General features: G+C 27.8%; 1 protein-coding gene across 2 annotated transcripts in view; it reads right to left on the bottom strand.

Moving 5' to 3' along the window:
• LOC107442050 (laminin subunit alpha-1) overlaps window positions 1-15,930 on the bottom strand; it is a 111,418-nt gene that overhangs the window by 534 nt on the left and 94,954 nt on the right. For both annotated transcript variants that reach the window (XM_016055506.3, XM_016055505.4), the window contains exons 58-64: window positions 12,485-12,673; window positions 11,182-11,397; window positions 10,599-10,788; window positions 9,179-9,319; window positions 6,358-6,493; window positions 4,628-4,761; window positions 3,202-3,424 (exon numbers count right to left, since the gene is read on the bottom strand). In XM_016055506.3, the coding sequence (XP_015910992.1) occupies window positions 3,202-3,424; window positions 4,628-4,761; window positions 6,358-6,493; window positions 9,179-9,319; window positions 10,599-10,788; window positions 11,182-11,397; window positions 12,485-12,673 (1,229 nt within the window). The remainder of the gene's footprint in view (window positions 1-3,201; window positions 3,425-4,627; window positions 4,762-6,357; window positions 6,494-9,178; window positions 9,320-10,598; window positions 10,789-11,181; window positions 11,398-12,484; window positions 12,674-15,930) is intronic.

Genomic DNA, 15,930 nt, shown 5'->3' with positions numbered 1-15,930 from the left:
ACAACATGGTGAAAACTTTTCAGGACAAATTTTGTTTAGAAAAAAAGTGAGTTCAGGTGAATGCAGAGTAAACCATTAGTTTTATATGCGGATTTCTGCATGATCTTGCTATAATGTTTGTATTTTGAGGTTTTAAAAATATTTTTTCACCATTTAAAACTTCATGGTTTCCTCTGAGTTTATCTGAGTAGCTTTTTCCATACTTTAAATTACTAATGGAGGTGAGATGAAATTTGTTGTGTAGAGTTTCTCCTACAGTATGACATCCACCTAAGGTTTCTAAGCTGTTTCAAGCTTGTTTTTTAATTAATATTTAGTAGTAAGTTTGCGGGAGCTCTCTTTTCAATTAACATTTTTTAATGGCAACTTAAAGTAAGTAAAAAATATAACAGACAGATCATACATAAGAGATAAAAAATAAATGAAACTCTAATATCTTTTATTTATTAGTTATTTTATTTGTCATCAATTTCATTTACATTATTATTCATATACCTATGCATTACACACTACTTGCATTACGACTGAAGCAGCTGCAATGCATGCTTTGAGAATCATTGTTTTGAAAGATTCATAAAAATTCATTCCAAAATTCAGCTTTTCTTTAAAGTTACCTCAAAGTTTATGTGGTCAAAATCCTTTCATGGTATTGTTAATCTTAACTGATTATTTTTGAAAATGTTTATTGCATTTGGTACTAAATTCTATATTAAGATAAAAACAGTTCAAATTTTAAAAAGTTTGCTAGGTCAAAGTCTTGAAAACGCAGGGACCTGCAGTTTTAACTTATGATGTAAAAACTTGTCTGCACGTGTAGTTACACATCTAAGTAAAACCATTTAATCTGGTTTCTAGCTCCAACAATTGTGGATATTATATTCTAGAATAATGATGCAACACTGCTTGGAAACATCATTGACTTAGTTTTATAATTAAATTGCAGCAAGCGAAATATTAAATCTAATATGAAATACTTTTAAATAAATACAGTTACTAAAAAACGCAACTCATATTTCTGGTTGAAATTTGGGATCATGAGTTAAATCCTAATCTGACTAAAATTCCAATCATGTTACATTAAATCTGCTAAGTTGAATTAAATCTGTTATATCTGAAAATGTTTATTGCATTTGTAGCTAAATTCTATATAAAGATTATACAGTTCAAATTTTGATCTCATGCTAGGTCAAAGTCTTGAAAATCAGAGGAAAAATCAATATTTTTTACCTGCTGTTTTAGTTTATGATATAAAAGCTTGTCTGCATGCGTAGTTACGCATCTTACGAAAACCATTTAATCTGATTTCTAGCTACAGCAATCGTAGATATTAAATAAGAATAATTATGCAATATTGATTGGAAACATCGTGACTCAGTTTTATAATTAAATTGCAGCAAAGAAAATATTAAATCCACTTTTATATAAATACAATTACTAAAAAATGCAGTTCATATTTTTGGTTGAAATTTGGGACCATGAGTTAAATCCTGGTCTGACTAAAATTCCAATCATGTTACATTAAATCTGTTAAAATTAAAAAAAATTTCTGCTGGTGTGGAATTTTGGAGAGAAGAGTACCGGCTTAAACACCTACCTAAATTTTGAACCCTGTTTAAAATTATGTGATATTTCTAATTAGTTTAGTGTGGTTGTTAAACTGAAAGTACGTTCTTAGCCATCGTTTCGGTATGAGTGCCTATTAAGCTAAACCTCAGTACAAAAGCATTAAAACAATAAAAAACATTAATAATTTTGGCAAAATTCAGTTTTTTATACCAGTGACTTGGAAAAATTGGCCTTAAATTTTATAAGAAACTAAATTGCTTTAATGAAAAATTTATGTTGAAAAAATACTCTAATAGACAAATTACAATTTTTAATGCTAATTTTTAAAATAATTTAAAACAGCCAAAGACACAAAAAGTTTCCTTAAATCATGTAATATTTGGTACACTATCTTTTTGCTCAAACCTCCATGTTAAAAAATCGTAAAAGCCGTCGGCTACGCTGTTTTTTGTGTTCAACTTAGGGTTACATTTTGTTTTACTGCACGAAAACTATAAGTCTTAGATACTTCAAGCTAGTACAGTGTATGAAAAATGTACATGGAATAAAAAAAAATCATATTTAATCGATAGTTGTAGAGTTAATTATTTGTTAAACTTAGGAAAAAAATACCATGCAGCTGCTCTATTGGCTGCTGAAATGCAACTACAGAGTAGATATTTGACATGTTGTAAGGGTCATATTTGTTTATGAACTAAACATGACCTTTGTATTGTATCAACATGAACTAAACATGACCTAAGTATTAAATTTTGTTTCGCTGCTCAAAATCTATAATACTTAGAAACTTGAAATTATGAAGGTGTAAAAATATATATATATATATATATATCCATATNTATATATATAATATGTATATATAAGGAATTCAATAGAATATAAAAATATAAGACTCGATTATTAGTTTGAGAATTATCAACTGTTAAACTTGAAGTAAACAAACTTTGTTGGCTGATCTACTGCCCGCTAAAATTTAACTTCAACTTCAGTGTTGAAATTTTACTTGCTGTAAAAGCTATTTTCAAATATAAACTTAACGCTAGTTTTTTTCAAAATTCCAATTTCTTTGAAAATCATTGCAATTTTACAAGCTTTTTATGTGATTTTTTTTACTTTAAATAATTAAGCTCATCATTTCATTAGCTTGTGCTTGATTTAGTTTCAAAACTAACAAAAAATAGATAAAAAAAATAAGAGAAAGTGATCAGATGTTGTATCATAACATTTATATCAAAACTTTTAAAAATATAAATATCTCAAAAGAGATAAAAAAAACCGTTTGTGATTTGAAGTGATAATCAATATAAAAATTATCATTCTAAATTGTTAACAAGTAAAATTACTTTTTATTTTGTTCATATTGTCTTAAACATATTTTTTCGTATACAGTTATTATTTTTCAAATCTAAGTAATCATTCATTTTGATAAAATTTATACATTAATTAAATATTCTAACATAAAATTTTAATGATTATATTTTATTAAAAAAATTATTATTATTATTTCTTTTCTTAAAATGTATCGAATTTTAAAGGAAAAGAAGCAAAAAGGAATATGAGGCCACCACGGAGGCTGGCAAGCAGGGAGAACGGAGCCTCCTAGTTATATAAAATTTAAATTGTATCTCACATTACCTGGTTTTCCTCCAATGTATATTTCAGCAAACTTCAGTTCTTTTGCTTTCTCTTTTATCTTTTCTTCAACTGGACGGAAATCATCAACATTCAGCGTGAAATGATTGTCTCTGAAAAGCATCTGAATGCTATGCCACTTGTAATCACATGACTCGACATATTTCAGTTTTTTAACTAATTTTGCTTTAGTTTGTGGTGAAGTTTCATATAATGTAGCTATTATCTGAAATTGAAAATAATTCGGGTTTATTAAAATTGCAAATATCTTAGTCCATTACAGTTATTAGATAAATTAATAGTAGATAAATTAATAGAATTATTTAATTAAATTATTAAGATCAGCTCATATAATCTCATTTTATCTAGAATTTCACTGGAAATTGTAGAAGATGATAGTCCACACATCTGGCTAGTATGTTAGTTTTATGTTATACCTGACCTTTTATAATACATTTAGGGAGATATTATTCAAGAAAATCATGTACAGTGAAACTTCGCAGGAGTGACCAGTCTCTGTTCCATGATAAAAGGGCCGTTACTGGAGGTTGGTTGTTCTTAGGGGTTACCTCCATTGACTTCAAAATGTTATCGAAGATAGATGATTTTTTTAAAACTATTTTAATTTTATGCAGTGTCGTTTTCTTGATGCGGAAATGCCACTTGTGTTGGCCTCATGAAAACCGAATCAATGAATAAACTTTTAACTTCATTAAAAAATTATCTCTACTGATATAATTATTTGTAAAACCAAATTTACCAATTTTGAAAGATAGAACTATTTTAAATAAATAAACAATTATTTGCATTTAATTTTATATCATAAACAGTAGCATATATTTTCAAGCTTTAAAGCTTGTTAAATTAAAATGCTTAGTTTTTCCTGAAATAACTTTTTTTTTCTAATTTAATTTTTCAACTCTTAAAAAATCCTCTTCTTTAGTGCACATTGAATGTGATATGAGATTGCAGATCTTTTTCAGAGAGTGTTAAAAAGAGCTATTTAAATATGAGCTTCACACAAATATTTAGGATACATTTTAATCTACTTATTTGTTTTGTTAATATTTTTTGTTTCAATATTTTTTCGTGTTTCCTTATTTGACCTTTCCTGCATTTGGTACAGAGGTTTGCCCGGTCGTTGGGAGAGGTTTTGATGGTTTCTCCTAAAGGTTTTCTTCAACACAAAAGTCTATAAAAAAAATTTCGTGGTTCCCAAAAGTGGTCGAAAACAGAGGATGTAGTTACAGAGAGGTGGTTTTTCTTGGAGGTTTCAGTGTATAATTAATGATGATAGCTGCAGCTGAGATCATTTCTTTTTCAGTATATCAAGACTTCTCAAAATAAAATAAAATATTTCAAGATTTTTCAGAACAGAAACCTGTTTCTGATGGGAAATTGTACTCACATAAGGTAATATAAAACTTACCGAATTATCAGATAGTGAAATTTCGAACCAAGTGTTACTAAATCTTGAAAATATACTAAAAAGAGTCCCAATGTATTGCACTGTTCGGAATTCAAAATTTAGCTCAATTTCATTTCCTAGATGAAATCCATGATCTAGACAAAACATTAAAGATATGATTGTTATTCAGATAAAATATAAGTTTGTATATAGTTTTAAAAAAAAAACTATTTCATAAAATAGTTTTATATTAATAATGTATAGTTGTAAAAGTTATCAATAATTTTTTTATTTTAAGCAACTAAGAGATTAAAGAAAAAATTATAAGAAAATTTTATAATTTTTTTGAGTTCCTTAAATTTTGCTGACAGACTGTGAATGGCCTAAAAATATAGTAAAACAGGGAAACGAACTATTCGAAAAGAAAACCACTTTTTTTTTCTTGTTTTAATTACAATTTTTTAATTATTAGAGAAAATATTTTAACTGAGTTAAGTATTTTCATGTTCAACATCACAACAAATATTAAAGAAAAGTGGAGTTGGTACCGAAGTTTTCAAACTTTGCCTTTATTTCTAAAACTTGGTTCGAACAGAATTAAAGCTAAATCCCTTCTCCCCCCCCCCCCGTTAGGGATCATCCGGAGAATACTACTGTAGACTCTTAAAGTGTGTGCACGTTGACCTCTCAGCAAAAGAAAAAGAGGATACGAAAAGGTAGGCTTGGTGGCGATCCATGGCAACACGTCGGAAAAATGGGCAAGAGAGGCAGAAGCAACTCCAGGGAAAACACAGGTTTATGTATGGTTCGAACAGAATACAATTCACAATCTAATACAGTAGTGAACCGATTATCCGGGACCATCGCTATTCCGGATAACTGATTTTTTCAGTTTTCTGAATCGATACAAAAAGCCGTTTTTTTATTGTCGAACTCGACTAAAAAAAATTTTTTATAAATAATCTTAAAAAGAAAAAAAAAAAACAAAGTATTACACATAATACAGTAATGATTATTTCTAAAATGATGGTAAGGTAGACATCTTTTAAAAATGAAAGAAAAATCCTAAAATCTTATGAGGAAAAAAAAATTTTTTTTTTTTAAATGGCGAGAAAATTTATTGAATTTTGTACTAGTTTTCTAATTTCCGGATAAGAGGTTCTGTACTGTATTAGGCAATACTTCTGAAAATCACTCCTTTGTATTCCAGAATCTGATTAATTAGTTTAGGCTCGAACATTCATTAATATATTCCTTCTTTGGGTCATATTTGAGCTTTGTAGAGAGAGCATTCCTTCTTGAAATAGTTTTAAATGCACATTCATCATCAATATTAAAGTTTGCCAGTTGTCCTGGATCAAAAACTTAATGCAGAACTAATGAGCAGCTGGTAAATGAAGACGTTTTGTATTAAAATTATGAGAATATTCAGTGATTATGCAGGCAGTTTCAATTTATTGCATAATTTATAGGACCCTATTATCTTTCATAGTTATGAAATTAAAATTAATGTAAAAATATTCAAATAAATAGTTTTTTTAAAAAATATTAGCTAAGCGATTCAAAAATTAGCCTTAGTTTTTATTTGTGATAAGTTTTTCTTTTAAATATATTTTTCTTACATTTTAGATACTAAAATAAAAATACAATGTTAATTTTTTTTTAATGTAAGAAACTTCGACAATTAATTTTGAATAAAATAAAAAAATATGCATCATGTGTGGTGAAAACAATTTTTTTTTATTTATTACCTTGTTCCACGTAGCTTTTTCCAGTGAAAAAGGTTCCAAAATCGACATGTTTAAAACAAGAAATATCAGATGGTATCTTCTTGTCTTTTCCATTGATTTCCAAGTTTCGGAAACATCCCTTAAAACTTCTCAAAAGCTATAAGTAAAATAAAAATAATAAGTTGAAAATTATCTAAATGACTGAATGCAGTATCTCAGTGCAACACAGTGGCATTGCTAGAAGGGGACAAAAGGGAACATTTGTCCCCAAGCACAGACTTAGAAGAGGACTAAATTCATAAAAAATAAATTCTAAAATAAAATGTTAGTCTCTTTTAAATATTTTCAATTTCATTCAATGGTTACAAGTCCCACAACTTCTCAAACATTTATCCCATTTAACTAAAATTTGAATAGGATACTTATTTTGGAGTTTGCATTGCTTGCAGCTCTTTTTAATTTTAACAAATTAGCAACATATTCAATGTCAAATGCCTCAGAGTAAGTGCTTATCGCAATGATTCAATCTATCAAAAACATCTAAGTGTAACGTACACTTAAATTGAAAACCAAATCGAATGAAAATGTATAACCTTGTCATGTTACGTTGTTTTTAAAAAAAGAATTAAAGTTAAATTATGTTATTAAAATAAAATACAGGGTGCTTATAAAGTCCCGGACCCATTTTGATGTTTAATGACTCATAAAATAATAAAGATAGATTAAAATTAATAATTTAAATGGTTATATAGACTCAAAAAGTTTCATGACCCTTGTCAATGAACTTCCATGTGTGCCGCCTTTATCGCACGGAGAATATCAAGTCGATAGTCAATTTCACGCCAAGTAGCGGCAAGCTTGTCGACATCCACAGAGGCTATTGCGGTTGTAATCCTGGCTTTTAGGTCATCAATGTTCGACACGATCCTCCTGTAAACATTGTCCTTTATAAATCCCCAAAGAAAAAAGTCCAGCGGCGTTATATTAGGTGATCTGGGTGGCCAAGGAATTGGACCTCCTCACCCATAATCCATCTTCCTGGAAAACGATCATTCAAAGAACTACGAACGATGATACCCCTATGTGGTGGTCCACCATCTTGTTGCAAAAAGACATGTGGCTGAAGCTCTTCTAGTTAGGGAAATACGAAGTTTTCTAACATGTCTTAAGTATACGACTGATGAGACCGTCTTTTCTGTAAAAAAGAAAGGCCCAATGACTCGATCGTGCATTAGTCCACACCACACATTAACCTTTGGGGAATCCCTTTGTGTCTCACGGTATTCATGGGGGTTTTCAGATTCTCATATGCGCACATTTTGGTGATTAACAATGTCAGAAACATGAAAGGATGCTTCGTTGGAGAACATTATGCGCTTCAGAAAATACTAGTACCTCTACCTGGCGTGAAATTGACTATCGACTTGATATTCTCAATGCGACGAAGGGGGCAGACATGGAAGTTCATTGACAAGGGTCATGAAACTTTTTGAGTCTATCTATCCATTTATGTTATTAATTTTAATCTATCTTTATTATTTTATGAGTTATTAAACATCAAAATGGGTCCGGGACTTTATAAAAACCCTGTATTAACAATCCAATGTCAAGTGTGATGGATTTCCGTTTTAAAATAATTTAAAACAAACTATCTTAGTCTGACATCATATTGCATTGGGGCACAAAAGCTAAGTTTGCCCTCAGGTGCTATATGTACCCTAGCTATGCTTTTAGTGCAGCAAAGAATTTTTCAATTAATTCCGTTTTTAAAATTAACAAAAACTGCAACTCAACAAAATCTTTGTGTGTAAAAACTGATTACTCAACTCATGTCATAAAAATTTCAAAATAACTTGAAATAAGAATTTAATAAAATAAGTTGATGTTTGATATTGTTTATATCAAAGAATTATGCACTATGTTTCTTTATAGAACGAGTTGTGGGACAGAGAGCATGTTCCAAATTATCAAAACCATTACTATATGTAAAGAGTTGAAAATTTTTAATTGAGAGTTGAAAGAAATAAAGTGCCTGAAAATGGCAATATTCTCCTCCTTTCCTCTTTTTATGTAAATAAACTATTGGATGTTTAATAAAACTATTTTAAAGATAAACTTTTTTGTTATTGAAAATGTTATATAACAATGTGCTTACTGTAATATTTTCATTAAGAGAAATTTTACATAAAATATGCATAAGAAAATAAAAAATCTGATTGTTACAATTTAGAAGAAATGATTTGGCCAATGCAGAGAAAATCGTCCTGAAGTTTCTTAAAATTATGAATTAAATATTATTAATTGTTCAGTATTTTAATATATGTTACAGTAAAGTCAGCAGTCAATTATATGGCAAATGTTTACAATTTGGAAATTGAAATGTACTTCATTGGCTTAAAGTTGCAGAAATCACCTATCATTTTATTACATATGTATATATTTTTAAAATGGGTAACAAGAAACTTCAAATAATGTTTTGATCATTTTAATAGACTTATTTAAAAATTGTAATTCCTTCTTTACAATTTCATAAGGCTAAGCACAAAGTAAAAACTTGTAGGTTATAGTATCTAGAATACAGTTATAAAATTGCAGTATCTTAATGAAATGTGGATAAATAACAGTATCCCAGTTTAATAACAGTATCTTAGTGTTTTATTTTTGAAATGGTTTTAAAAAGTGTTTTTATAGAGGTTATAAGTCAAAATAAATTGCTATTTCCTAAATAAAATTGTTAATTTATTAAAATTATTGTAAAAACTGTAAATGATTAAATTTTATTAAATAACTTTCAAAATGAAGAGCTTGAAAGCAAAATTAATAAAAAATTTTAAATGCTCACCTCATTGTGGGTTGAAGATGTCAATGGTATGCCTCCTATATTGAGACTTTTAAATGGTAGTTTTTTAGGAACAGGAAGTAATACACTATGGTGATCATCCAAGAAAACAGTCAAGTGTTTTCCTTTTTTTAAAAGATCGATCTGAAAGATATTATTAAGCATGAATTATGCATGCATTTCATTTAACAGTTCTAAAATAAAATGGTGTATTTTGTTAATTTAAATATAAATCAATAAAATTATGATTGTATTTTATGATTTTTAAATGAGATATGAGTTTATTACAAAAGTAATAAGAAATATTTAGAAAATAATAGGAACGAAGCACTCAAGCACAAACTGATGGCTGCCTAAACATATTTAGGAAGAAAAATAAATAATAAAAAAACATCCTAACTGGAAGTTATAAGCATTAAACAGATGAAACAGATATGTTTTATGCTACTTTTTCATTTATTTATTTATATACTTCTAAACAACTATTCTGGTTTTTTCCTCTTCTATAGTCAAGAAAATCACATAACTTGATCTCAAAAAAGGTAGAAAATCAAGATGCTTTCATCTGCTATAAGTTAGTAAACTTGTGGTATATTTATTTTCAATTATGTCTATTTGTGAAAATTAAAAACTTAACACTACAGAGATATTTCTGCTTTTCTTTTTAATTTTGTTGAATAATTAATCAGCTATATTTACCTTTTAATAAATTTCATAATTGACTGTGTCTGATAAACTTATCATCAAATTTATTAATACAAAATAAGTATTAAAAATTGCGAACCAATAGTGTTAAATGATTTTTTGGGGCATAAAACATCTACTAAATAATTCTAAAAAAAAATTAAAGGCTTATACTTGGCAATAAAACTTTAAAGGCCTTTTTATAGCAAACTAAAACAAAATTTTATGAACATCTTCATACATAAAGTTATTGAAACTAATCCATGTGAAAAAAATCCTTAAACCATAACTGAATTTACCAAAATTGTTATGGTAACAGGACTTCATTGGTTTTTAATCTTATTTTATAAAAAGGGTTAGAAAATAAAATCAATCTTTAATATATAAACTTCATATTTTATTGTTATAATATTGTCAAAAAATTTTCATTTTTAAATAGATCCTGATAGAAAAAAAATTTAAATTAAAGTTAAAAATTTGAATTAAAAGAAATATTTGAGAAGTTGGACAGAGAAAGTCTCTCATTATTAAAAAGAATATTAGGATGATTTTTTTTGACAGAATTTTATTACTGTTATTTTTTATATTAGTTTCCCTACATTATTTATTGTATTTATATACTTATCAATTTAAAAAAAAATAGTATTTAAGAAGACATATACTTTAAAAAGCTTTATAAATACACGGAACAAGTTTCTAGCCTTTATTGTAATATAAAATTGAAGTAAATGTTCATTACCTTGTGCCACTTTCCAATCATTAATTCTTTATTACTGTTTTCAGTTTTATTTTCCTTTCTGTACGAATAATGCATCTTTATCATTCCTTTTTCTAAGAACATTGATAAATGTAATTTCTTTGGCTCATTTGAAAGTGAAATGATATTTCCATCTGGATAAAATGTTCTATATTCCAAAGACATATTAAAGCTGTAAAGAAGAGATATTGTCACTTGAAAGGATAAAAAAATATAAATGTATGAAATTATAATTTTATTGCAAATACAATTTTTTATAATTGAACTGGAACCATTAGTGTTGTAGTATAAAGAAAAAAAATTGTATATCACTACCAGCATGTTTTTAAATTAATTTTAAAAGGAAATACATCCAAATTCTATCAAAACTAGAATCGAGCTAGTACAAATTTATGACAGACATCGTATTATGTGTAAAGCAATACTATTTCATCGAATATTAAATATAAAATTAAGTCTAAGATATTTTAAGCATTCGATTTAAAACTCAGTATCATGGCAGTAGGTAATATAAATTATATATATTCTTATATTTCAACTTTTAGGTTGTTGTATTATAAATTACCTGAGTATAATATCCTTCTTGTTCTGTGGAATATGAATCGGTCTCCTACTTTGATGGCTGACGGCATTTTCTTCTGCTCTAAGATCTGGAGCACAATGTTCATTTGGAAGAGATGGTGCCATTTGCAAGAAGAATTCTTCCATAACAGACTGTTGGTCTGGAGGTAATCCAAAGTCAACACCTTTGTGATTAATTGCACTTTCAAATCTTAATAACCTGCAGAGAATAATTAAATGAACTTGATACTAAAAAAAGAAATGTGATCAAACATAAAACTCCAATTGAAGTGCATAGATTTTTAAAGAATTTATTTATAAGTCGTTAATTAAATTTGGTGCTTCTGAATTCTTTAGTGTTTAAATCGATAAGAAGAATATAGTGTCAATATGTGGATAGGATGCAGTTTGTGCTGCATATGAATAAAGAAAATGTTGCACTAAGTGTGAATAAAGCATAAATAGCGGGGCATTTATGTTCCTTTATTTGTGCTGTTTTGTTTTATTCAAAGAATATCGTAGTACATTACTGTTTAAACTAAAATTTATCAGAGTAAAATAAATAACTTTTATTTAATAAAGATGGAGAAGCATTGTTAATTGATCAAAGCAATATTTTCAAGCATAAAGCAAATAACATTTTCACAAAAATATGATATTGCAGGAATTAGCAAATATACTTGTTATTAGTAAAAATAAATCAATGTCACAAGAATACAATTTAAGTGTTGTATAATATTTCAATGATTTTCTTATTGAGAATAAAAGAACAAGTGAAAGAGAAAAAAAAACTCAAGTAGCAGGTAATAAACTTCACACTTCACATTAAGAATTAAAAGAAGCAGTTTAAAAAAACTTCATTTAGGTTGTGACAAATACAGAATATTGGTACCTAATAGTAATTTTGGAAAACTTAGAGAAGTAAAGTAAAAACATAATGCACATTAATAATTTCAAACAAATATTTAAATAGAAAAATTCTGAACAATCATTATTTTTCTTGTGGTACGTGTATTTCTCTTTTGTTAGAATCACTTTCAGGCTTGATCTTCAAAAAATCTGATTTTTGATGTATTTTAATTCTTTCTTTGCTCTAAATAGCGATTGCTCCAAATAAATCTACTCTAAACAGAATTTACTTAAATAGTGTTAGAACAAAATTTAAAAATGAGTTTGTGCTTTCTCATTTAAGTATTTATTAGCAACACCTAATACTTTTAGTTTTTCCCTTATTTTTTACAAAAATTCTAAAAATGTGCCTTAAAGGTGATTATTAGGGAAAACCATGAGATATTTTTTATTCTTACTTGTCATTAAAAATAGCATCTTGAATTACTCCAATGAAAGGCTGTTGACTTGCAGCCATACTTCCAACATCAATACCTCGTTTGACTCCTCCAAAAAAGAGACCGCCTTCTTTTGGACTTAGAATTTCTTTAGCTCCTTTTGGCAACCGAATATCTGAGTCTGCTTCATCGTCCAATCGCAATGCCAATCTGTGCAAAAAAATAATCATTTGAATACATTTTTAAAATTTTATATGTAAGTTAAAATATTAATAAAAAAAAATGGAATAGAACCTTAACTACATTTCACATTCTTTTGTCCAACTCTCCTTCCCAGTTACGAGTATCCTTCTATTAAAATGAGCAATAAATACAATCTCATTTACTATTCTAAGACAAAAGTTTTTTTTAAAGGCTGCACTGAATGTTTCAATCCAATATAGTGACCGAAAATAATTAATTTTTCTGTATGAAAATTACGTGCTTCAAAAATATGTTTAAATTTTTTTCCCACTTTCATAACAAAGTGCTTCTAATGACAATAAATCATTTGGTTTAACATAAGTTTCTAATAAATTATTTAAACCACTATTTCATTCAATTTTATCACATATTGAATGCAAAACATCTTTAATTTCTCTTTCAATAAATAAAAATTAATATGACCATCTTTGTGACAATGCATATTGATAGCTCCACTACCCAAGTTTGATTGATCAATAGATAGCTAACAAAATGAAACAAAACAGATGTTTTTTTTTTTTTTTTGATGTAAAAAATAGTGACTATGACATCCTACTATCACAATTTTTAAATCAAAAGAATTTTTTTAATTTGGCCAATATTTTTTTTCTAGTATAGTCATTTTTGATTGTCTTGTACAGTCTGCAAAAAAAATAAAAAGATATCACCCTGAATAACTTTCGTTCTAATGATCGGATTTTCACGAACTAAGTGTCAATCTTATGGTTCCGGGGGTGACCTCAAATAAGCTAATTAATTACTGCTAATTATTAATTAAGTTACGAAATCAGACACAAAAACGTACTTTCTCTGAATAAACATGTAATTTTTTTTGCATATTTGGATTCCTTATCTCCAAAATATAGAGGGTAGCCGCAATCTGGGAAATGTGGTCCCCATAGTTTGGTCAGGAGAGTGATTCAAAGTTTAGACCCCTTAATGTTAATTTCGTTTTTTGCGTTTTCTGTCATATTTTAAAAACTAATGAAGCAATTGAAAAAGAAATTGCACCCACTCATAAAATTCATTTACCCAAAGATAATTTCATGAAAAAAATAAATTTTTATAATTATTTATTATTATTTAGTTAAAGTGAGGATGGAAAAATTTTGAATTATAAGGTAAGGATTTTTTTATACCATTTTAATTTACATATTTTTCTATTGAAAAATCTGAAGTTTCTATTGTTTTTATTTATTAGAAGATGAGAAAAATCAAAATTAATTATTTAAAAAATAATAATTTGGCGACAATGAAGAAATGATTTAATGGGGCGATTAATATTAAAATGTGATAAACCTACGAGGAACTAGACTTAGCGCGAGTGGCGTAAAATTTGATTCATATTTTTTTCGCTAATAATCGTTTGCTAATCTTTTCATTTTTATTTTTTTTAAACTATAAAATACGATATTTCTTTTTCAGTCGTCTAAAATTCTATTTGCAATTTAGTAACGAAATTTGAACAAAACATTTTAATCAACGAATGTCGAGTTTAATAAAAGCATGCTTGTGATAGAATATGATTATACACCAGATTTTGCTTATTTAATGTGATTATTTTTTAGTTTTTTTCTCAATAACTGATACAATTTCTATAATATACATACGTATGATTAGATTTGGAATAAAATATTTATCAATTTCTTGAACATATTTTTTACAAATATTAATAAAAATAAGTAGTCAACATTTTTAAGCATCTCTAACATCATTGTAAATTTCTCAACATCTTATATATCGTCTTAATCTTAAAAGTAATTTTTTAATCACCACAGAAAAACATCAGTATAGGATATACCGGGCTGTGGCACTTTACTAGACCTAGTATATATTTCGGACATTTACCAAAGGTCTAGTCATACTAGTTCTAGTTAATTGCCACTGCCCGGTATACATTTGCCTGGTATGCCAAACACTGATGTTTTTTTAAGGTCAAGTGCCACTGCCCGGTATGCCCTACACTGAAGTTTTTTTAAGGTCAAGTGCCACTGCCCGGTATACATTTGCCCAGTATACATTTGCCCGGTATATCCTACACCGATGTTTTTTTAAGGTTCAGTGCCATTGCCCGATATATATTAGCCTGATACTCCAAACACTGATGTTTCTTCTAATCTATCACCAGTAAGTATTAAAATATCGAATAAATGTAATTATATCCACGAATAAATTAATATCAAATCGGATGTAATAAATATTTCGGACATTCAAAGCGACTATGTGATGGTCAACATTCACCGGTGAAAATCAACAACCACCGATTTCGGTCATTCACAGTAACATGCACATCATTAATATAACATAATGACCTCATCAGTATGTTTTTTTCATATTTTGCCTAAATAACATTTGTCATTCTATAGAATGCCTAGGGAAAGTATGTAATACCTCTCATATTTCATACTTTGCCTAAAAACATCCGGCATTGTATAGAATACATTCTATTCAATACCGGCATTTCATACTTTGCCGGTAACATATATAAGAAAACATATATAAGAAAACCTCTCATATTTCATACTTTGCCTAAAAACATCCGGCATTGTATAGAATACATTCTATTCAATACCGGCATTTCATACTTTGCCGGTAACATATATAAGAAAACATATATAAGAAAACCTCTCATATTTCATACTTTGCCTAAAAACATCCGGCATTGTATAGAATACATTCTATTCAATACCGGCATTTCATACTTTGCCGGTAACATATATAAGAAAACAAAAATAATCATAGTAGCAGTATTTGGTGGTAAATGTAGCTGTAATAGTATTTGAAGAATGTGCTGTGCGACATTTTATTGTGAATTTGCGAATGTAAGTTTCAGAATGTATCGAAAGATGAGGATGGTATTTGCTAATCATCTTTATCCAAAGAAAGCCTTGTAACCTAAATATCTAACAGACTGAAGCGATTTTTTAAACAATGAATCTTACAATATGCAACATATCATTTCAATATCTTATTCTTAAACATAACATATTTCATTGTTTTTAAAATACCACTAAACAATTCCTTGAGTTATAGAAAAAAGAAGTATCGTAAATTATAGAAAACCTTGTGAATGCGCATTAGAATTACTATACAATATACATTTTATTTTTCAAGCACTTTTTTTGCCTAGAACACTCGATTAAAGCTGTAAAAATGATTATCCCTAAAATTTTGTATATAGCCATAATAAGTTATGTTATTTTAATTTCAGTATGAAATCTTCG

Source organism: Parasteatoda tepidariorum, chromosome 10 (genome assembly GCF_043381705.1).
Source record: "Parasteatoda tepidariorum isolate YZ-2023 chromosome 10, CAS_Ptep_4.0, whole genome shotgun sequence".
Lineage (NCBI taxonomy): Eukaryota > Metazoa > Arthropoda > Arachnida > Araneae > Theridiidae > Parasteatoda > Parasteatoda tepidariorum.
This window is presented reverse-complemented; position numbering and strand designations above follow the sequence as displayed.